The sequence below is a fragment of the Pan troglodytes genome, chromosome 13 (assembly GCF_028858775.2).
Source record: "Pan troglodytes isolate AG18354 chromosome 13, NHGRI_mPanTro3-v2.0_pri, whole genome shotgun sequence".
In the NCBI taxonomy this organism is placed as follows: Eukaryota; Metazoa; Chordata; class Mammalia; order Primates; family Hominidae; genus Pan; species Pan troglodytes.
Window position 1 is genome coordinate 88,626,527 of NC_072411.2, and position 24,255 is coordinate 88,650,781.

The 24,255-nt window shown below is 39.5% G+C and overlaps 1 protein-coding gene across 4 annotated transcripts in view; it reads left to right on the forward strand.

Moving 5' to 3' along the window:
* Positions 1–2,028: 2,028 nt before the first annotated feature.
* Positions 2,029–24,255, forward strand: part of ITGAV (integrin subunit alpha V) — a 93,106-nt gene continuing 70,879 nt past the window's right edge. For 2 of the 4 annotated variants that reach the window (XM_515967.8, XM_054679966.2), the window contains exons 1-2: positions 2,029–4,275; positions 15,811–15,941. In XM_515967.8, coding sequence (XP_515967.3) covers positions 4,091–4,275; positions 15,811–15,941 — 316 coding nt within the window. In that variant the 5' untranslated portion in view covers positions 2,029–4,090. Of the gene's footprint in view, positions 4,276–15,810; positions 15,942–21,833; positions 21,945–24,255 lie in introns of those variants that run through there. The other 2 variants (XM_063791326.1, XM_063791325.1) reach the window with 2 other exon arrangements.

Here is a 24,255-nt window from a genome sequence, read left to right on the forward strand (position 1 = left end):
TGTTGGACAGACACTAGGGGAACTAAGAGAGTGAAATAATAGTCATAAAAATTTACGGCAGGAGAATTGCTTGAACCCAGGACGCGGAGGTTGCAGTGAGCTGACATGGCGCCACCGCACTCCAGCCTGGCGACAGAGTGACACTTTGTTTCAAAAAACAAAAAAATTATTATTGCTACCATGCTAAACTATTAGTCTTAAAAGTATTAATGGCAACAAGAACTGTTCAATTTTAAGAGATAGACATAGTATTACTCCCCTTTCCCTTTCATAGATAAGAAAACTGAGGCACAGATTGGTTGGATTGATTTCCCCAGGGTCATACAACTAGTAGTTGGCAAAGCCAGGAATGGAACCCAGGTGCTTTATTTTACAGAAACCACTGGAATCAAGATTTTTACTAAAGTATAGGGTAGTAGAGGATAAAATTCAAAGTACAAATTATTTTTACTAATATTTTATTTTCTAAGAAAAGGATTATATTCAATGAATACTTAATGTATACACAGAAGTTCTTTTAAGTTGGAAAACTGTTATAATGTAGTTCAAAGAGTAGTGTCATGGGGGTAGGGGAGGGGCATCACCATTCTTTCGTAGACTAAAACATTCTTTTCTCTGTCCCATGCACATAGTACCAGGTGCAATGTGGATTTTGAATCAGCACTAGCTGAACTGACATGTTCTACAATACAATTTGCAAGGCACTGTGTGAGTGGCTGCTCGAGCATGGTCACACAAAGAGATGCCTGCATTTATAACCCCAAGTTTCTAAAGCCACTGGGTTAGTCTGCTTCATAGTTTCCTAATTGAAATGTATGTTTGCTTTTTGTTGTTGTTAGACAGTCTCGCTCTGTCACCCAGGCTGGAGCACAGTGGCCCACAATACCACAATATCTCGGCTCACTGTAGCCTCTGCCTCCCGGGTTCAAGCAATTCTCCTGCCTCAGTCTCCTGAGTAGCTGAGATTACAGGCACACACCACCATGCCTGGCTACTGTTTTTTCTTTTTTGAGATGGAGTCTCATTCTGTCATCCAGGCTGAAGTGCAGTGGCACGATCTTGGCTCACTGAAACCTCTGCTTCCCAGGTTCAAGTGATTCTCCTGCCTCAGCCTCCCAAGTAGCTGGGATTACAGGTGCCTGCCACTGCACCCAGCTAATTTTTGTATTTTTAGTAGAGATAGGCTTTTACCATCTTGGCCAGGCTGGTCTTGAACTCCTGACATCGTGATCCACCCACTTTGGACTCCCAAAGTGCTGGGATTACAGGTGTGAGTGAGCCACTGCGCCCGGCCAATTTTTGTATTTTTAGTAGAGACGGGGTTTCACTGTGTTGGCCAGGCTGGTCTTGAACTCCTGACCTCAGGTGATCCACCCACCTCGGCCTCCCAAAATGCTGGGATTACAGGCATGAGCCACAGTGCCTGGACTATTTGCTTTTTTTAAAAAAAACAAATTCCTTGATTTTCAAGACTGCTCATTCAAAATAAACTCATAAAGAATGGCTCAACAATAAGTGCTTTCAGTAAGTTGTAGCCCTATTTGGGGGTGTGTTGTTCACCCAAGTTTTGGTGGGTGTACATGTGTTGTCATTTCGCGGGCTTCTTCTTTTCCCCGGTCCTCTCACATTTCTTCACTCCACCTTGGTCTGTCGGACCCCTGTCCTGCGATCAGAAGTTGAGGAGTGGGAGACTTACTGGATCTAGCCAGAGTTTAAACTCTTCTGTTTTCCTTACCTGGATGGATTTCCAGGTAGACTGGTTGTCATGTTTTTAAGATATAAAAGACCCTTTGGGTTTATGCATACATATCAATAGCCTCTTTGGTGTATTAGGAAAGAAGGTGAGAAATAAGCTGTATTTGCATTTATGTGTAAGGATTTGTGTAGGATTTCCTCTCTCAATCAGTAATTTCTTTCAGGCAGATGCTAGACCATGCCTTGTAAAACATGCCAAAGGTTTTGCTGCATATCTTTTAGTCAAATTTAAAAATGGAAATATTTAATGCATTTTTTTTTTTTTTTGAGATGGAGTCTCACTCTGTGGCCCAGGCTGGAGTGCAGTGGCACCATCTCAGCTTACTGCAGCCTCCGCCTCCCGGGTTCAAGCAATTCTCCTGCCTCAGCCTCCTGAGTAGCTGGGACTGCAGGCGCATGCCGCCACGCCCGGCTAATTTTTTGTATTTTAGTAGAGACGGGATTTCACCGTGTTGCCCAGGCTGGTCTCGAACTCCCGAGCTCAGGCAATTTGCCGGCCTCAGCCTCCCAAAGTGCTAGGACTACAGGCATGAGCCACCTCGCCCGGCCTTTTTTTTTTTTTAAACACAGGGTCTTGTTCTGTCACTCAGGCTGGAGTGCAGTGGCAGGCTCATGACTTATCGTAACCTGGAACTCCTGAGCCTAAGCGATCTATCTACCTGCCTTAGCCTCCGGCATAGCTGGGACTACAGGCATGCACCACACTCCCAGCTAATTTTTAAATTTTTGTAGAGATGAGGTCTCCCTATGTTCCCCTGGAACTCCCGGTCTCAAGCAATCCTCCTGCCTCAGTCTCCCAAAGTGCTGAGATTGCCAGCATGAGCACCTGGACCTGGTCCAATAAATATTACAAATTCGAATTAGGCATTTCACTTTCATTTATATACATATCCTTTCACAGGATTATTTGATAGTTATTAATGTACATTATGATTGAGTTTTAATAGTTACTTTGGGAAAACAGAAATTACTGTTCCAGTACTTACTTGTAAGTTGTAAGTCCACACAATGCACTTAAACTTCATCTTGTTCAACAGATTCTGTAGCACATGAAACACTTGAAATATGGAAGAGTCACTTCTCTGGGCACTTTGCTCATTTCGTCTGCTATTCATTCACTGATTGGACATTTTATTGATCGACTACTATCTGCTTGGCAAGGTGCTAGAAATAAGAACACTAAGAAAAAGGTCAAGGTTCCTGTCCTCAAGGCCCTCTCTCTCAGTCCAGTGTTGTCAAGGCTTGATGAAACACACCAGTGGCAAACAAGCACGCGGGGCCTTATTTCACCGGTGTGCGGTCCTTCTTCCAGCTGTGAAATTATGTCTATCCAAACATCCTAAATCAACAAATCAGTGTTTCTAAATCATACGACCGCAGCTAACAAACTGGGAATAAGGCTTCGATTATTCTGACTTGATTTAAAACGATCACTGCCAATTCTTTTCCCTGCGAATCCTTTCTTTGACTACTAAGTTAAGCTTTACATACCTCACTTGCAAGAGGCTATGCTGGCTTTCTGGAAATCCGTAATTAAGTTCAGTGTTTGTGGAATGGAGTGTAATTAACGACCATTAATTAACAGGGTTTCGTTCGTGAGAGCCTGCCAGGCTAAGCAGCAGAAACACGAGAAACTGATAAAAAGCTTTCCTCATTTTTAAACAACAGTCGCACGGAAGTTCCCGGCGGGACAAGGGAACGTGGGTGCCCTTGCTACTCCCGTGGACGCGGGTAGATTGGGACGCTGGACCGTGTCTCCCCGCCCCCGCCCCCACGCCTCCTCCGGTGCTCAGCCTGAGGCCTTCGTCCAGGAGCGCTACCGCTGACCCAGGCTCAGGAGCTGGGGGCCCCTGCACAGACACCCAGGTCTCGGGACAGGCGGCGACTGCACTCACGGAAGTACGCTGAGCTCTCCCCTGTAGAAGGGCGCCTCTCCTCCCCCACTTCCTCCTCCAGCTCCACAGCAGCCTCCCGGGCCGGCTCCTCCTCCTTCCAGGTCTCCTCCCAGTGCCGCCGCGGCTCTCAGGCCCGAGGTGCGGCGCTCACCCCGGCAGTCCCCAGCCTCAGACGCTGCGTGGAGCGGCGGAGCCGGAGGGAAGCAAGGGACCGTCTGCGCTGCTGTCCCCGCCCCGCGCGCTCTGCGCCCCTCGTCCCTGGCGGTCGCTCCGAAGCTCAGCCCTCTTGCCTGCCCCGGAGCTGTCCCGGGCTAGCCGAGAAGAGAGCGGCCGGCAAGTTTGGGCGCGCGCAGGCGGCGGGCCGCGGGCACTGGGCGCCTCGGTGGGGCGGGGGGAGGTGGCTACCGCTCCCGGCTTGGCGTCCCGCGCGCACTTCGGCGATGGCTTTTCCGCCGCGGCGACGGCTGCGCCTCTGTCCCCGCGGCCTCCCGCTTCTTCTCTCGGGACTCCTGCTACCTCTGTGCCGCGCCTTCAACCTAGACGTGGACAGTCCTGCCGAGTACTCTGGCCCCGAGGGAAGTTACTTCGGCTTCGCGGTGGATTTCTTCGTGCCCAGCGCGTCTTCGTAAGTGGCCGCACTTGGAACTGGAGCCGGCCCCCTCCCCCACCGCGCGCACCCACCCAGCGTTTCTCCATTGGGATTGATTTCCGAGAGATCCCGGCGTCTGTCTGTCTCACCCATGCTACCCCTCAGAGTGGTTTATATCCTGGGTGGAGGAAATATTTGGGGAAATGAACTCCCTTTGGTACCCATCACCCAGTTACACCCCGCTTCTCACCTCTTAAAATTGGTTAGGGGCAGCGGGAGAGCTTTGAAGCAGACCTGTGCTTAAAAATCGGGGAAAGTGGCAAATCAACAAAGGCTGGTCTTGCCGGACTCCCCGCCTCCTGTGCCAGTGTCGAGGATTTGGTCAATATCATCCCCGAACTTCTTTTTCTCCTCTACCAGTTAGGCTTCTTGGTAACCTTTTTCTGCTTTACAGGCTTAACGCCCGTCCTTTTCAGTCTCCCTAAACAAGCCCTCCCCCACTCTTTCCGCCTCTGTCTCATTCTGTTTCTCCTCACTCCTTTTGCAGACATTCTGATGACTTAAAATGACCATACTGTCCTATTGAATTCATTGTGTCTTATCTCTGGGACTGTCAGACATTTGCACATTTGAGGTTGAACAGATGAATTGAATGTGTCATCTGTTCTTTTTATAGTGATTCACTATTTAGGTCATTGTTCAGAAGGAACAAGGGTGTTTGCTGAGTTTTCACTCGCTGCAGGTCATTTGAATACTGCAGTATTTAATAATTCAGTTATGTTTTCAAGTTGCCAACGTTCCGCGTTGCAAGGGCCGTCAGGATTTCTAACAGTTATTGCCATTATTGTGTTAGAAATTGTCTCCGACTTTACTGAATGCTGACATCATTCTCACCACCCCACCCCCATGTTAGCGTTAGGAGTACTGTTTTAATGAATGTTGACAGTTTTTTTAATGATGTTTAAATCTTGTTTTCAAGAGAGAAACTGTTCTTAGGGTGCCTTCTAAACGCTTAGACCTTGTAACAACATATTTTTGTTTCCATATTTTCTGTATAAGATATCCCTTCGGGGTGAAGTGGAGGAAAATTTTGACGGTTAGTACGGGGATAGGACCATCTTCTACTACACACATGCCTAATTTGAGGGTGGTCTCAATGGTTTTCTATGACTGTTAGGACACTCAGCAGAATTTAGTCTTAGTGTTTTTCTGAATGTTACTGAGTATCATTCATTTTGGTAACAACCTTTGCAGCAATACATAGATTGGATGCAGTTAATGGAAACTTTGTTAGTGGAGACATTATTTTATGTAGCAAGCTTAGTTTTATTTGTTGTTAGCAGTTACAGTGCTTTCTGTGAGACCTGGAGCACAGATTTTCCAACATGATAAAAATAATCATTATTTAGGCAACATTTACCAATTTCACATTCCATTTAGTCATTTTAGTCAGCATTATCTTTCTATTTATTGTTTTTAACCACAGGGGTGAATACCAAACGTTATCTTTAAACATTTTTGTTTCCAGATACTTTCAAGTGTATACCTTCATGAGACAGAACATTTTAGTTGCTCCCAAGGATTCAATGTGAGATATAATTTGTAGAGAAATTCTAATGATTTTGAAAATATATGTCTTCAGTCAAAAATTAGCATTTAAATACTTCAGGCCAGGCACAGTGGCTCACACCTGTAATCCCAGCACCTTGGGAGGCCAAGACAGGCAGATTGTCTGAGCTCAGGAATTTGAGACCAACCTGGGCAACATGGTGAAACCCTGTCACTACAAAAAAATACAAAAATTAACCGGGCATGGTGGTGCACACCTGTAATCCTCGCTCTGCGGGAGGCTGAGATGAGAGGATTGCTTGGAAAGTTGAGGTTGCAGTGAATGGAGATTGTGCCACCACACTGTGGCCTGGGTGATAGAGAGAGACTGTCTCAGAAACAAAAACAAAATCAAAAACAACAAACAATAACAACAACAAAATAAAGTTGATGGCAGTGTTTTACAATGTTACTGTTAATTCTTCAGCAGTGCTCTGAATTTAGTGTAAGATAAATGAGAGGCTGATTAAGTGTTTTTTTTTTTTTCCATGAAAAATGCAGTGATGTTGAACTCTTCATGATATTTGCTACTGCTGATTACAAACCAGGGTGACTAATCTTTGGCCAGTCATTATAATCAATGAATGTGTTATGACCTCACAGGTTTACATGACTTCACTCATAGACCTTTAATGATAAAGTAAAATTGAACTTGGGTTTGGTTGCATATAATATTTTGAAATATTCATCAGCAACTTTGTTACCGATAGACTACAGAGCTCTAGGTATAGGTAACTTAAAAAATGGAAACCAACCTTGAGTTTTTTTTCTTTTTTTTTTTTAAACAAAACGTATATAAACGCAGGTTTTTACTTACTGAGCTTTTCAGATTTAACAAAAAGTTATGTAAATTTTTGCTGAATTTTCTAGAAGGGCACTTTAAATTTAACAAGCATTGAAATCCAAGGTACTTGGGATGCCATTTCCAATATTACCAGTTGGATTTATTGTTATTTGGTATTACCACAAACTTTTAAAAGAAAAAAAGCCACATAATGAAAAAGTATTTGTCAATTCAAGAGCGCCTTTCTTCTGAGGGGAGAAGGATTTGTGAGGAGCAGTGGTTGTGACGTCCACTCCTGTAGCTTTTTCCAGTTTTGGTGTCCACATACCTTGGGGAAGCTGTAGAATTATTTTATGCCTAATTTTTCTCTTTATAGAAAATTATTATTGAATTATCTGCATAGTTCATAGTTTTGTTGTGAAAATTAATGAATCAATATTTATTAAAGGGAAGGACAAAGTACTAAGCAAAATGTTAAGGCGGCCCCTCAAAAAATCACTCCAGAAATGAGTCAGGTTCAAAGTAAAAATTCACTAATATAGTGATTTTCAAAATTATGAAAAAACATTCGCATTCTGTTTTTTTTTCTATAAGCATTTATTTATGCTATGTTGTAAAACTTACATAAAATTTAAAGATTGTATGCAGGCTAATAATTAGAGTCATACTTTTCTTGTGGAGACTAATTGGAAAAATTAAAAATTACATCCTATGTTTAATTATAATGATGACATCTTATTTTGGTAAACATATTTTATAATTTGCTAAGCACTTATATCTCATTTCATTCTATAGCCCACACCACCGGGGGGAAGTAAGGGGAAGCAGATATACTCATTCTTACAGATGAGGAGGAAATGGAGGCAGAACCGTTTGCAGTCTAGTTATTTGAGTAGGTTGGTGTGAGTAGAAGGTAAGGAAGGGAAGGATCTGAAGACAGGGTGTAAAATTCAAATCCCACTTTTTTTAATTCAAATATTGAATTTTTAAAATAACTGAACAATTTTAAAATTCATTCTTCAAATATATGTTATACAGTTCTCATTTTATGTATTTCTTTATTTTAAAATAATGCTATAATGAATGACACTGGATTCTTGCCTTTCCCCCCATTAAACGCTAATGGAGCCTTATCTTACAGTTGGCAATGTGTAGATGTGTATGCCTTAGAAGCAGAAGGTCCTGCAATGGTTCTCAGTCCTAACTTCATGTTTGCAATATCTGGAAAGCCTTTTAAATAAAACTCTTGCCCTGGCTGTATCTTAAATCTAAAAGTAGATCTCTGACTTGATATTCCAGTGGCCTGGCCTGTGAATCATTTCTCGTTGACTAGCCTGTCTTAACTCAATTTGACTAAAAAGTCTTCACCAAGAAATGTTAGTTGCACCTCTGTTTCTATTAATGGTGGCATCATTTTCTCTGTCACCTTGGAAATACTTTCATATTCCTCCCTCTCATGTTCTATTTTTTCTGTGTTTCTCCTACTTCACCACCTTAATATCAGTCAGTGATTAGTCAACAGGCAGAAGCTCCTAGAAATTCTTCCTTTTTAAGGTTTTCTTGATTCCATCTCTGCTTTCTACTCCTTATTTCAGTATAGTTATGACAAGCGTAGTCAGTGGCACTCAGGTCCTCCCCCATCCCTCTGCCCATCATTTGGCTCTTAAACGTGCAGAACATCTTGTCTGTTTCTATTCATTTTATCTTTCTTTAACATCCTTTTTCATCCTGGTATTCTGTTGCAAAAATTTTCATAATAAAGCTTCCGTTGCCAGCAAGAAAGTCCAAACCGCTTAACGTGGATTAAGGTCACTTGCAATCTGTCCCAACCTGTGTGTATTTTTAAAACTTCATGTACCATTTATACTCTTACCATTTTAACCCTTTTCACAACACTTTACAAAATGATGCCAGCTCATTTTTTATAAACTTCAGAGTAGCTCTGATTATTTTGGTTGATTTTTCTCATCATAAATAATATACATGTATATTAGGGGACATAAAGTTAGGCTATAATTTTGTTATTTAGAAAGCAAATCCTATATTGATTACTTCTGATTAAGGACATATGATGTTTCATAGAACATTATGAAAGACAAGGGAAAATATGTGGAAATTGTAGTTACTGCTTCTGTTTTACGGTAGTTGTTGACTGGCATTTTTGTTTTTCTTTTGATTCAAAAAAGCATTTTTTAAAAAATGAAAAGTAAATCTGAAACTGGAATTGTAGCTTTGAAATAACATTCAGTAGTATTTCATACACATTTATTTCTATATACATGTATGATAGTTTTTCAGAAGTTCCTTTTGGTGAAGGCTCATTGGTCAACTCAGAGTCAGCTAAATATATTAAACATGCTTTATCTTAGAAAGGTCAGTGCTGAAAGCAGACAAACAAGTTAGTTTATTTGGAGGGTTTGAAAAATGGACTTGTCATTGTTTGGCAGGTTGCCCCTCCTTGGTTGTCAAGGTCACATTCCATGAATCAACTGCCCTTCAAGTACAATTTGGACAGGGAGTGCATCCAAAGGCCATCCTCCTGATTGGTTCCTCTGAGCCTCTTGTCTGTCTCCCTCTCACTGCCTCCTCTGATACCTCTCCCTCCATATCGCTCTCTCTTTTTTCTTTTTCTGTCTCTTGTCCTTCCTCTCTTTTTCCTTTCCTCTATCTCTTTTCTTCCTTTCCATCCATCTTTCTGTCCTCTCTCCCAAACTCAATCCTTTATATTTTAGCACTTCTTGGCATGGATGTAAACCTTAATTTTGAAGTCCCAGAGAGTTATTTAATGGCAGTGTTTCCAGTCATTAAAAAAAAAATGTTGAGGATGGGGATTCTGATGATGTTCTTGGACATACTTTTTGGAGGGAAATGGAGTCTATCAGGAGAGAGCTGCGGGCATAGGAAATTAAGTCACTCAGCTTCAGATTTACACTGCTAATCAGTGAAAACTCTTGTCAACCTTGCCTCACCCTGTGTATTCTCCCCACCTCGCCACCATTGATAAGAAATGTTTAAGCCGGCTTTTCTACCCTTCTTTCTCTTTTTCTTCTTCATCTGAGTTAATCACTTGACCATTAATGGCCCTTTGAAAACACTGAGGAAAGAAAAGCCCTTTTAAAGACAGAATTTAAGTTTTACATTTTCTACTCTTCTAGGGAATAACTTATTAATGGCATCAATTGTTTTCAGGGCAAAGATGATAATTAAATCCCATCATCTTGTATTTTCGTGGTGTTTCAGATTTTCTAAGTTTGCATTTATTTATTATCACCTTCAGAAAGTTTCTTTTTAAAGTAATTACAGTGAGCATTGTTATTGCCATTCGATAGAAGGGAACAGAGATTCAAAGTTACTCCTTCAATTGATTTGCAGTGTTTGTAAATTTTAATTCCAAACTGTTTCCATTAGATAGTGCTGCTTAGATCACAAACATTTTTTTTCTGGTCTGTCAGTTCTCTTACCCTAATTAAGCTGTTGTACACTTTCATTAGTCATTCTTAGATGAAATTCAAGTAACAATTATTTTTATGGAGTGTTTTATTAACTTTGTTTTTTGTAGTATGTGTTGCTTTTTTTTTTTTTTTTGAGATGGAGTCTTGCTCTGTTGCCCAGGCTAGAGTGCAGTGGCACAATCTTGGCTTGCTGCAACCTTCGCCTCCTGGATTCAAGCAATTTCTGGCTAACTTTTGTATTTTTAGTAGAGATGGGGTTTCACCATGTTGGCCAGGCTGGTTTTGAACTCCTGACCTTAAGTGATCCTCCTGCCTTGGCCTCCCAAAGTGCTAGGATTACAGGCATGAGCCACCGTGCCTGGCCTGTGTTGCTTTTTATTCCTTAATTTTTTTATATAGCATCTTTTATCACCTTGTACCCAGTTTTCTATGCAAGTATTTCTTTTTCACTACACAACTTCCTCGTAAGACTTTAACATATGTCTAAGGTCATTTTACTTTCTCTATCTCTTCATTGTTCTCTTTAAAAAACTTAAATATCTTAATGATAACTTTAATATCGAGATGGCATTTTGGATGAAAAACTTCATTCATCAGCTTTTTTCCCTCACAAATTTAGCATGTAGATATTGACACATTCCTTTTATATTATTCTGCCATTTCTGTAGCATTTCACCAGTATGCAAGTCTGCACATGAAGGTATGCTTAGGAAAACTTAATGAACATCCATATTTGTACACCTGATTACCATCATTTCATGCCTGTAATGTGCAGATAGCCTGATGAAAAGCAACAGGCTTGTTCCTGGTCTTATTCAAGGAACTCATGCTATGTGCTGCCAATAGAGTGGTATTTTCATTCAGAGAACGCTCCTACTGGGCTCTTTTTCTCTGTCTTTGTTGAAGGCTTTCTCCTAATAACTTCCGAGCTCTCTCTGTCTTATAGTGCCAAGTAAAGAAAGTATCTGAAACCCAAAATTAAGTAGAGATGTTACACAAGGAAATTGTTTTAAGGGTAATTTAAATAATTGGATGTTTAATAGAGGATGCTTTCTGCATTTTTGAGGGTTTCAGACGTAGTGGAAATGACTTATTTATATATGGCTACTTTAAGATTGAGACATAGCTATTGAATTTACTTTGTTACTCCACTGTCCATTTAAACTTTTCTTGAGTTCTTATAATGTAGCAGGTGCAAAAGATGAATTAGAGTACCCTACATTCAAAGAAGCAATTTATCATAAGGTAGGCAGAATAGTTTTGACCAAAAAGTTATACAATATATTGTAAGACAGGGGTCCCCAACCCTCGGGCCATGGACCAGTACCAGTCCATAGCCTGTTAGGGACCATGCTGCACATCAGGAAGTGAGCAGCAGGAGAGTGAGCATTACCACCTGAGCTCTGCCTCCTGTCAGATCAATGGTGGCATTAGATTCTCATAGGAGCAAACCGTATTGTGTGAACCCTGCTGTGAAGTGTGCATGCAAGGGATCTAGGTTACATGCTTCTTATGAGAACCTAATGCCTGATGATCCGAGTTGGACAGTTTCATCCGGAAAGCATCCCCCTCTGTGTCCAGGGAAGGAAAGGTTGGGGACCACTGCTGTGAGCTACTATTTGAAGACAACCCAGAAGTGATTTTTGCTTGTAGGTTTCCAGGCAAAGCTTGAGAACCAGTTCTCCTATCCTGATGTAGAACCTGGTATGATCTACAACACTAAGAACGTGTACATACCTGTGCTTGTATTACTCTCATTAGGGCTACTGTGGCAATGTCCCAAGCAAGCACTATTCAAGATATTGACCCTCAAAAGCAAACTTACCTGAACTGTTCTTTTGTTCTAGTATGCACTCAAAAATCATTTAATTCTGATGAAAAGAGGTAGTTGTGTGATTTTGGGGTCAAATTTTAGACCCGTAGAAAAAAAATTGTATATGTAATAAATTTACATATTATAATTTATACACACACACACACACACACACACACACACACACACACACACACACAGAGTTTCACTGTGTTAACCAACTCTGCTCTAGAAAAAGAACCGATGGGGTTTTGATGACGAGCTGCTCTCTTAGTTATGGGAGGTGGGGACTCTCTTACTCATAGCATTTTTTTTTTTTTTTTTTTTTTTTTGAGACAGAGTTTTCCTCTGTTGCCCAGGCTGGACTGCAGTGGCGCAATCTTGGCTCACTGCAATCTCCACCTGCCAGGTTCAAGTGATTCTCCTGCCTCAGCCTCCCGAGTAGCTGGGATTACAGGCTCATGCCACCACGCCTGGCTAATTTTTATATTTTTAGTAGAGATGGGGTTTTGCCATGTTGGTCTCAAACTCCTGACCTCAAGTGATCTGTCTGCCTCAGCCGCCCAAAGTGTTGGGATTACAGGCATGAGCCACTGTGCCCAACCTCTTTTTTTCTTATGAAAGACTTTTGCTGAATGAAAACTAAGTTCATTTTCTATCCAGAATCATTTTGCCGTGATGGGAGAGAGCCAACATTGGTGTTTTACTGATGCCAAATATGACTGCATGAAGCTCTATTAAACAGGGCGTGGTTTGGTTGGGAGTTACGTCTTTATTTTGAATTTGTGGATTTTTAAGATAAGTGTCAGAAAGCAGGATTCTTTGTAACCCTGCAATTCGTACAGCCAGCTTTTGTCTACTGTAGATGAGATTTGGCAGCTACTACCCAGAATAAGAAATTGATTTTAAAAGTTCAAGTGAATGCATTCCATATTTAAGATGTACATTCGTTCTAATTTCACAAAAAGGTGAAAAGCAATTGTAAATGTTTCCTTTGCCAGAATAATTTAAGTGACTTAGTATTTAATGAAACAAAATGATTATGGTGATAGCATTTTAGGACTGTTTTTGTCTGCCTGTATCCTGCTTTATTTCCTCCTATATTTCAATCAGTTTCTTGAGATTAAAGACAAAAATCTTTTTTACTTTATCTTCTTTCTCTTCTTGACTCCTAAATGTTGTTGTCCCTGAGAACTCATTCATTGCCCCTCTTCTTTCGACGCTTCCCCTGGCTGAATAACCCCAACTGTGTTCTGATACAGCATACTGTCTCAGGCAGGGCTTCAGACTACAACTGGATGACTCACAGATATCTCAAACAAACATATTAATAATTGAATTCATGGTTTTTGTGTAAATACTAATTTTATTTTATTTCTTGAGACAGGGACTCATTGTTTCACCCAGGCTGTTTGCTTACTTTGTAGCACTTGTAATCACAGCTCACTGCAGCCTCAACCTCCTGGGCTCAAGCCATCCTCCTGTCTCAGGACCCCAGCTCCACTCCCAAAGTCGGGACCGCAGGCGCATGCCACCACACCCAGTGAATTGTTTTATTCTTTGTAGAGATGGGGGTCTTACTATGTTGCCTAGGCTAGTCTTGAACTCCTGTAAGTACTTAATCTGCCTTCTGCTTCTCTGCTCTCTAGGCTTTTCTCCCATCAATGCACTCAAGAAGGAAATCTAGGTGGCATTCTTGAATGTCTTTTCTCTCATATTCAGGCCTCCAGCGATTGCTGTTGTACTCCAGATGTTTTTTTCCATCTGTCACCTATCTTTCCACCCACCCTCTTACTGCAGATCACACTCACCTGCTCCCTGAGCTGCGGCCAGTCCTTTGCTTTCCTTGTTCCATTTTTTTCTCCCTCTCCCTTAATGCTTTCCCCATAGGGCATAACATTTAGTTTTCTTTAGTAGATGATTTCATTCTTCTCCTTAAAAAACTCAGTGGCTTCAAATGAACCTTGGGATAAAATACAAAGTTTAACCATGGCCAAAAGGCCCTGTTTGACTTAGTTATTGCCAGGTTCCTTGACCTCATCTTGTGCCACTCCCGGCTTGCCCCCTCCTTCAGCCATACCTTTCTTTGTAGCTCCTGGAGATTCAATTCTTTCTTGCCAGGGTCTTTCTACCTCTGCCTCACATATTCCCTCCATCTCTTCATTCCACTTCCCTCATCCCCACCCCCCACTCCCCTCCATCCTCAATACACAAATGCTCCTAGGCACCCTCCTTCTGATCCTGTACATCTTAATGTTGTGGTGAGTTCCTTAGAAATAACTTCTCTGTCTACTTTATCTAAAAGAGAACTTTCTTCCCCATTCTTTAAAGATGATTTCCTTAGAGAGACTTTCCTTTACCTAGAGGAAATCTTTCCCCTCTCATCCTTAGAGATAACTGCTCTGTCTAAAGAAGGTCTCCTCTCCCTATTCCCAAAAATCTCTCTCAGCTAATTGTTTGCTTACTTGGTAGGACTTGTAATAGTAATTTATTTATTGGCTAGTTTCTTGCCTCTAAGGGAATGTAAGCTAAATTCCTCCATTAAGAGCAGGAATCAGCCAAGCACAGTGGCTCACGCCTGTAATCCCAGCACTTTGGGAGGCCAAGGCAGGCAGATCACCTGAGGTCAGGAGTTAGAGACCAGCCTGACCAACATGGTGAAACCCTGTCTCTACTAAAAATACAAAAATTAGCCAGGCATGGTGGTGGGCAGCGGCTATAATCACAGCTACTCAGGAGACTGAGGCAGGAGAATCGCTTGAACCGGGGAGGTGGAGGATACAGTGAGCCAAGATCATGCCATTGCATTCTAGCCTGGGTGGCAAGAGCAAGACTCTGTCTCAAAAAAAAAAAAAAAAAAAAAAAAAGGCAGAAACCAAGGTTGTTTTATTCATCTGTTATCTCTAGCACTTAGGACCTTGCTTTATGTAGAGGAAACACTCACTTTATATCTTTTATGAATGAATAGAAAACAACAAAAGAAAACATCTCTTTAGAATTAAAAATTTTACTCCTGATTATTGTGTCTTTGGTTTATTTTACCTTAATGACAAAGAAATTGAATAGTGGTCCTAATCTTTGACCAAGAATTGATTACATTAATCTTGTGATAAGAAATTTTTTATTAAATAGTCAACTATTAAAAAAATTAAGCCTAGGCAATGTGGCGAGACCCCACCCCTACAGAAAATTTAAAAAAAAATTAGCTGAGCATGGTGGCATATGCCTATAGTTCTACCTACTCAGGAGGCTGAGGTAGGAGGATCGCTTGAGCCAGGAGTTGGAGGTTGCAGTGAGTTATGATTGTACCACTGCACTCCAGCCTGGGTGACAAAGCAAAACCCTGTCTCTTAAAAAAAAAAAATAGAATAAAATAAAAATTACAGCAATATTTCTAATGCAAGATAATTTTTCTAAATGGGAAAATAATAATATTTATAATTATACTTTGGAATAATTTACTTAGAAAATTTTTTTTTTTGCTCAACATTCAGAATATAGAAAATGCGTAGTAATTCTCTCACACACACACATGCACACACACACACACCAGAACACCAAAACAAAACTTTCCTGCCTCTAGGCAGCATACATTTTTAAGAGCTTTACTGAGATATGTGACATACAATAAACTGTACATATTTAAAGTGTATGATTGACCTGCATAAATTCCTAAATGAATGTAACCCTGAACTTGCCTTATAAAGTTATCAGGAAAAATAAACTATATCAAATAATGTATGCATGCAAGAGAGTACCAAATGAATAATGAAGATTATGCCCTCAGTGAATAGCAAATGGTTTTAAAAAATATTTATAGATAATATCAAGAGAATGATTGCTCCTCATAAATCAGAAGATATTGCTTACACTTTGTTTCACTTAAACTTTGGTCTGCCCCTTTTGTATTTTAGCCGGATGTTTCTTCTCGTGGGAGCTCCCAAAGCAAACACCACCCAGCCTGGGATTGTGGAAGGAGGGCAGGTCCTCAAATGTGACTGGTCTTCTACCCGCCGGTGCCAGCCAATTGAATTTGATGCAACAGGTAAATTTTGATGCACAATTTTCTTTTCATTGATTTCATTTGATTTTTTTTTTGCAATTGGTTTAGTTTAAAGGTAGCCATTTAATACAATTATATAGATAAGCACCTCAGCTTCACAGGGAAAATTATATAAAGACAAACGATTTATTATATGATTTTTTCCTACAATTTTTGTGGTAGATGAAAGTATTAAAAGTACGTTGTGTTTCCATTGGTTCAGATGTCTTCTGCCGTAAACTGATAATATCAACCCACAGAAATTTGGGGTAAACCTGTTAGGATGTTTTTGTACCTTTTCTGAGAATAGGGAGCTCATAGGCACAGAAAGGCATTCTGCTGCTTCTCTGTCAACCAAATTGAAGCATGACTCACTATTATAGAAGATCAAATCTCTGATCATGAATATATCCAAGCCTTGGGCTGTGCTATAAAAAGCAGTTGAGGAGGCTGGGCATAGTGGCTCACGCCTGTAATCCCAGCACTTTGGGAGGCTGAGGTGGGCAGATCACGAGGTCAGGAGTTCCGGACCAGCCTGACCAACATGGTGAAACCCTATCTCTACTAAAAATACAAAAATTTGCTGGGTATGGTGGCACACATCTGTAATCCCAGCTACTTAGGAGGCTGAGGCAGGAGAATCTCTTGAACCTGGGAGGTGGAGGTTGCAGTGAGCTGAGATTGCGCCACTGCACTCTAGCCTGGGTGACAGAGGGAGACTCCATCTTAAAAAAAAAAAAAAAAAAAAGCAGTGGAGGAATCTTTTGCATTCAGGTAGACTTAGGTGACGTAAACACTTATCAAGACTTTGTTGGGAAAATTATGTATTATGGTTCTGGTAACAGGAGAATTTTAGGGATAATTTTCAGTGTCAGGATTGTGGTAGCAAGGAGAAAAATAGCATGTGTAAGATGAGAAATAAGTTTTACATTTTTGCCAGTGAAATAAAATATGCAGAATTCTGTACACATTTATATTGGTATATTTATATATATTTGTGAAATCTTAGATAATCCTTAAGGAAATAGTGTGACATTCTTCTAGTATGATAGTCTTGCAAAATTTTTTATTGATTCTGATTTGCTGGCTTTGACAGAGTGCTTTAAGATAAACCTGCACAAAATTAATCCTTTTTTCCATATTGTTATTTCCTGCCAGTACTAAAATATATTGATTCTGGGAAATATATCAGTGAAACAGGAATCATGATGCGGACTGTTCCATTTGACATTGTGATCAGTGCCAAAATGGTTGTTAGTCATTAAGCCAGCTGTTAATGGGAACCAGATCACATGCACATGTTTTCAGGGTTTTTTTTTTTCCATTTGAAATTATCTACATTAAACTCTGTTGTTGTATTTTTCCATATATGGCTAATACTTGGAAAACTCCAAGAGTTTGTAAAAAGGCCCAATTTTACCATAAATGGAGAAATACCTGTGACTCAGAATATGATAGTTTTAGGGCATTTATTGTCTAACAAAATATGAGAACTAATAAAAGGAAACCACAGTTTAGATTTTGATAGGTCGAACTCTTGAGATGTTTCTGTACTTAACACTGTAGGTTTTTGTGTATTGCAAAATAATTTATTGCTTCAGATAATTTTTTGTTTATTGAAAATAATATTTGCACATGGTAAAACAAATTTTAAACAGTCTCAAAGGGTGTACAATGAAACATACAACTCACATCAGTCTTCTCAGAAGCAATCACTTTTTTTTTTTTTTTTTCTTTTTGAGATAGGGTCTCGCTCTGTCACTCGGGCTGGAGTGCAGTGATGTGATCATGGCTCATTGCAGCCTCCACCTCCCAGGCTCAAGTGATCTTCCCACCTCAGCCCCACGAGGAGTTGGGACTACAGAGGTGTGCCACCAGCCCGGCTAGTTTTTATGTACTTTTTTTTTTTAAAGAGATGTGGTTTTGCCATATTGACCAGGCTGGTCTCAAAACATCTGGGCTCAAGCAGTCTGCCCCCCTCAGTCTCCTGAGGTCCTGAGACTACAGGTTTGGCCCACTGTGCCCAGCATGAGGCAATTACTCTTAACAATTTCTTTTATCCTTCTAGAATTTTCTTACTTCTATATATGTATGCATCCTTGAAAAAAAGGCAACTCAAAAATCTGATGCCTCCCTGCACCGTTCTAACAATAGAAATCTCTTGTAGATATTTCCTTATCGGCATATGAATTTACCTCATTTTTTTGTAAATCACTGATACTATTCTATTGTATATGTGTACTTAATTTGCTTAAATTATATTTTCTACTAGTGGATACTTTGGTTATTTCCAGTCTTTTATTATGAACACTGCTGTAGTGAAAATGTTATACACAAGTATTTGTACAAATATGTGAATATATCTGTATGATAAAGGAGATTTTTGGATCAAAATGTATGTATATTTAAAGTTTTGTTAGGTATTATATACTTTCCCTCACAGAAGTTTACACCCCTCCAGTTATGTTTTGAAACCCATAGCAACCTCATTTATTAGCATATTTTTAAATCTTTGTCAGTTTTATAGGAGGAGATAGTATCTGTTATGTTAATTTGCATTTCTTTAATTAACAGTAAGACTGAGTGTCTTCATATTTGTTTGTAAGCCTTCAGTATCCCTTTTCCTGTGAGCTACTTTTAGTATATTTGCACATATTTTCTGTTAATTTGTGATTTTTAAAAAATGAATCTCAGTTTATGGCACTCCATCCTTTCAGTGTTTAGGCCAGAATCTGGAGCTATGTTTGACATTGAATCTGTCAGTAGGTCAAAATTTAACTGCTTCTTATCAGTCCACTGCTAATATCCTGGTCCAAGCCACCACTGTCTCCCACCTGGACTATTGCCCTAGATTTCTGAATTAGGGCACTGCCAGGAACGAGATGGTACACTTAAATTGGGGTAATTTGACTATTTACAGAGGACTGTGCAGGTACCTGGGGATTGATCGTATATCAGCACTAGTTAAAATGTGACCTCTAGGCCTGAAGGCAGTGATTACCAGAATCTGAAGACAGAATACTAGGTGTAGAGAGCCACGTGACAGGATCTGTGGCTTTTTTCAGAGGGCAGGAGCCAGCCCAAAATGACCAGGGGATTAAAACAATGAGCTTACTCTGCTTCCTCCCTTTGATTCTCTGTGCTGTGCTGTGCCTCATAAACAGTAGGCACATTCCCACCTCACCCTTGCCTGGGCTGTGTTTCCTGCCTGGAACATTCTTTCCCTAAATATCCACTGAGTATCTGCTTCACCATCATTTTGAGAATTGCTCAGATATTATCTTCTCAGTGATGACCATCTTATTTAAAATTCCAACTCCCCCTTCTCACCTTGTACTTCCATCCTCTTCTCTATTTTTCCCAGTAATACTTACATTGTTACATGTTATTTATTTGTTTTTAGTGAATGTCTCTTTCCCTCAATTAGAATGTAAGTTCCATGAGGACGGTTTTTTATCTTTGTTCATTGCTGAAACTCCAGGGCCTAAATATTGTCTGGTGCCCAGCACAAGTTAGTGCTGAATAAATTGAAGAGATGAATGTACGATAAGAGGTTTTTGTATAGTAAGGAAATAACTAAAGTCCTTTAGTGGTCATAGATGTATATAAATATATTTATATGTATAATACATATATTCTTATGTATATGTATAATATATTCTTATGTATATGTATAATACATATATTCTTATGTATGTGTATATCTTTTGTCCCTGTTTATGATATTTCTGTAATCCTTTTGTATAACTTCTGAGACCTCCCCAGTGGAAAAACAATTAAGATTTCATTTTTTTACATTAGTATTTTTATTCAAATGGTGTTTATTTGAATGTAAGAGGACAACATAGATTTAAATAATCCAGTCAAGAAAATGTATATCTAAAATAGCCACATTAAACTATATGGTATTGAGTTTCAAGGAAGAAATGCTTATAGCTTATCGCATCCTGCTAAACTTTCTTTATGTCTCTCTCCCAAGGAACTCTTCATCCCATCTTAGCCCAAACATATAAGCATCCCTACAATACAAATGTCTTCTCTCTTTTTTATTATCTCAAGGGAGACAGAAGCTGAGCAGATATGTGGGGTTTCTGAAGGCAGCCTCCCTGGGGCTCAAACCCTGGTTCTGCCAGTTACCAGCTGTTGACGTTGCACGGGTTACTGTTAGGTTACCCTCATCTCCCTAGTGCAGTATTCTCATCAACCTGCTCCATGGGTGTGGATTACATTGCAAGAGTTAATTTACATATAGGTGAAGACTTCTAAAGTGCTTAGGACAGGGTTTGGCATGTTGAAATGGCTCAGTAAACATGAGCTGTGTCATGTCGCTATTCCTCCCTTTTGCCTTCTTAGAGACCCTCCCTATTCCTTCATTTGCTTCTGTATCCCTGCTACATTCTCCCTTTTCCTTTCTTCCCCAACTTTGAAGTGTGTTTAAAGTTTTTTCCCTGAAAAACTAATCAAAAACTGTTTTCCCTTGAACATGTATCTTTTCTTAGTCAGTCACATCTTTCTCTCTTCTTTCCTTTACATCCATGATTTTTGAATACATATTGTGTCTTCATCACTTGTCATGCTTCAATCCAATAGAATCACTGTTGGGTTGTGGCACCGACCCAACCCAGCAGTGATTCTAACTGTGATTGTTGACAGCAGCCTATTTGCCAGCTTCAGTGGATGCTTATGATTCCTCATCTTTTTGGACTGCTCTTTTACAATTCACCCCATTGGCCATTCCCTCCTTAAAGTTTCTGCTCTTTGTCTGCTTGAAATGATCACATCCTTTTATCCCTCCTAAACTTCTTGATACTATTGTGGACTTTCCTCTTTGACTCTTTTTCATCACTCCATTATTTGTTAAACCTCATGGTGTCATGAAAAGGAATAGGCCTTGTAGTTAGACAGACATGGGCTCAAATCTAGCCTCTGTCATTTTTTCTAACATTACCTTGGGAAAATTACCTGCCATTCTACATTGTATAATACATTCCAGGGAAGAGTATAAATTGGTTAGTTTATTTACTTTATTGTGTTTCTGAGCCCAGAACAGATTTTAGTGCTTAAAAGTGCCCTGTCCTCATGTTTTTAATATTTGGGAAATAATTTAGTTTATGAAATAGTCTCAAGAAAATTAGCTGTAATTATATGATGTGGGAGATATTACAACACTTTGTCATTATTCACATTTTTTTAAACTTCTGGGAAGACCTTTGGTATGCCCATGTGACTTTTTCTGGCCCATAAAACATAAGGAGAATTGTGTCATTTCTGGGTGGCAGGGTTTAAGAGCTGGGGCATTATTCTGCCCCTTCCCAGATGTCACAGGGAATAGTGATAGTTGAAATGGTAGAACTTCTGTCAACCTGAGGCCTGTGGTAAGGAAGACATAAAGCTTAGACTCTTACTCATATGTGTGTGGACAAAAAAAAATCTATTGTTCTTTTTAACTACTTCAGATTTGGGGGATGCTTGTTACTATAGCATAATGGGAACTAAACTGAATAACACATATAGGGATATTAAAATGGAATATTATCAATAATCATCTGCTGGAAAATGGTTATTAAAACCACTTTCTATTCTGCATGCCAGTTTGGTCTTCCTTTAAGTTTCTAGTCTGACTTACTGAGTATCTGAGTGACTAAGTGACTAGGTATCATTGCTTATGCTAAAAATGGCCCCTGACGTTAAGTTGCATTTGGATTGGGAGAAACTATAAATAGACTAAGTACCTGATAGGGATGTCATAGCTTTGGGGTTCCTTGAGTATAGTGACTTAAAACTGGCATGTGTTTTGTGGCGACTCTGGAAGCTATGGCTATGGAGTTGTTGCAAAAGATATCATTTCTTGGGGGCAAGAGGCTTTGAAGCCAGAATGACTCCTGTGTCTACCAGGTTTTGTTTCTTCATATCTGAGCCGTCACCTGGCGGGGCAAAGAGAAGTACTCTGGACAGCTGGGTGGACAGCTGTATAGGAAAGTTCATGTAAGGATTCTCACCAAAGAGGTATGTCTGGTTCTGTCCTGCTGGAAGGCTGTGGTTGTGTCCTATATCCTTGCAAATAGATTGGTGCTTCATATGGCCTTTGATAGTTTTGTGAGTTTGAAAGTTTAGTTGAGCCTTAGGAAGCCCCAGATGATTGTTGCATCAACATTTGAAGTCTGTAATTGTATGAAATATTCTAGGCTGGTTGCTGCATAGTCTGTTTCTCCTTTGAAAAAATAGAATAGTAACTATATTCCTTCCTACAAAAAAGAACAAACCTCAGCTAGCTCTAGAATCACAATAAAAATTTTACAGTAAAGTGCTTGGGGATACTATAAATGCTTGGCATTAAGTAATATTTTGTAAAATGGTCCTTTCCTCTCCCATTCACCTTTTAGGTCAGGTTCTGCCATACTGGTAGTCTTAGTGCACTGAGTACAGTTCTCTTTCTTTATTAAGCTGAATTTTTTGTTGATTTCTTTTTTTCTTACTGATGTTATAGTATGTTTGTTTTCCTGAGTAGACTATAAGCTATCTAAAGGCAGGGAACACATTTATTTCCACTTACCATTTATTCCACTTCCATATGGTGGGTTGCCTGTGTGTATGTTCCATGCAAGTTTTGGGCTCTTCATGAAAAGTAATAGAAATAGACTCTAGCTAAATTTAACAGAACAAGAATTTATTGGAAGGATGTTGGTAACTTAACAGTTATCTGAAAAAATAAGCAGGAACCAAGAGAAGCTAACAAAAGAACAACTAGTGGATTTTATTGTTGCTGGAACTGCTATTGCTGAATGTGGAGTAACACCATGAGAATAATTTCTTATCCATCATGCCTCTTTGCATCATTTTCTAGAGATTTAAAACTTTTATAGTAGTGTCTGTTTGGTTGAGTCTAAGTCTCATATCTGTGAAAGACCTGGAAAGCCTGTCTTATCTTACACAACTAAGAAGATTATGAGCTTGTAGAGGGAACTAAAAGGTATAGGATTAAAAGGGTGCCTTTTTCTCCTTTTGACTGGAAAACAGGGTAATAGGAAGGAAACATCCTTTGCAAATAACCCTTTTTATCTGTTGGGCTAATTAGTAATTCATGAACTAATTTTACTTTGTGTTTACCAGTGAGGTCCCTGGATATTAGATAGTATATCATTTATTAAAAGGCCATTTAACTGTTGCTTGTCACATGCATTAAGACATACACTAGTAGCTAATTAAGAAAATCTGGATTTTGCTTTTAAGGTATCATAACACAACTTTCTTAGCTTTTAAAGAAGACAGATGGACACTTTAGATGTGCTTTCCTATCCTGTAACATGATTTTGGTGGTTTGAGTTGGGGGTAAGAGAGAGGCTTTCAAAAATATATTTGAGAGATCAGTCTAAAAGTTATTTTACTGTAATTCTGAAAAGTAGACATAAATAGATTCATACCAAAATAAAGGAGGCATAACTGGAAAGTATCTAACTTTGCCTGGGGACTTTGAAGAAGGCTTCCTAGATTAGTTGGTGACATTTGAGCTAGCTAATGAAAAATGAGATGAAATTCCTTAGATGTCGAAGAGGGTTCTAGCTTGAGAAAACAGTATGTGTATGCTTAGTAAAAGAAGTTAGGGACTGATAATCAAGTAATTCCATGTGCCCTACATATATATATATGTATGTGGGCATAAGGGTTATACGTGTGTGGTGGTGGGGTTATGGTGTTGAGGGCATGATGAGGAATAAAACTGGAAGTAGCTGAGGAAAGATATAAATGAGTTTTTAAAAACATACTCTAAAGGTATAGCCAAATAAATTTACCATTAAATCTTAATGCATATAGAGTATTATATTAGAGATAGAAGGATCTAGAGCCCCATAGGGACTCCTGGTTCCTTGTAGATTTCACATGAACATTGCAGATGAACTAGTACTTTCAGTACCCGTTTTATTAATTTTCCTAGTCACTTTTTTGGTAAAATGATAGAAGTTACATGAAATAATGAATATTATCATATACATATATTCAAAATATTATAGACACGACTTTAAAAAATGTGGAGTTTCATGATACAAAGTTTAATTTAGTAGAAGGTACAATCCAGGATAGAAAAGTTACTCGCTGCTTTGATTTTTGAATAATATTTATGCTTTAGTGAGCCTTCAGGAGTAAAAGGAAACCTTAGTCCAAAATTTAGATTTGCAAAAGTTATCTCCAAAATGTGCTGCCCTGTTAATTTTCTTTCAAGATCTTGACTCTGGCTTGTCATCTTTATTTTTCTTTTCCCCCCAGATTTGCTTGATAGAATGTATAAACAAAGCCACAACTAAGATGTTTTAAAAAGTTT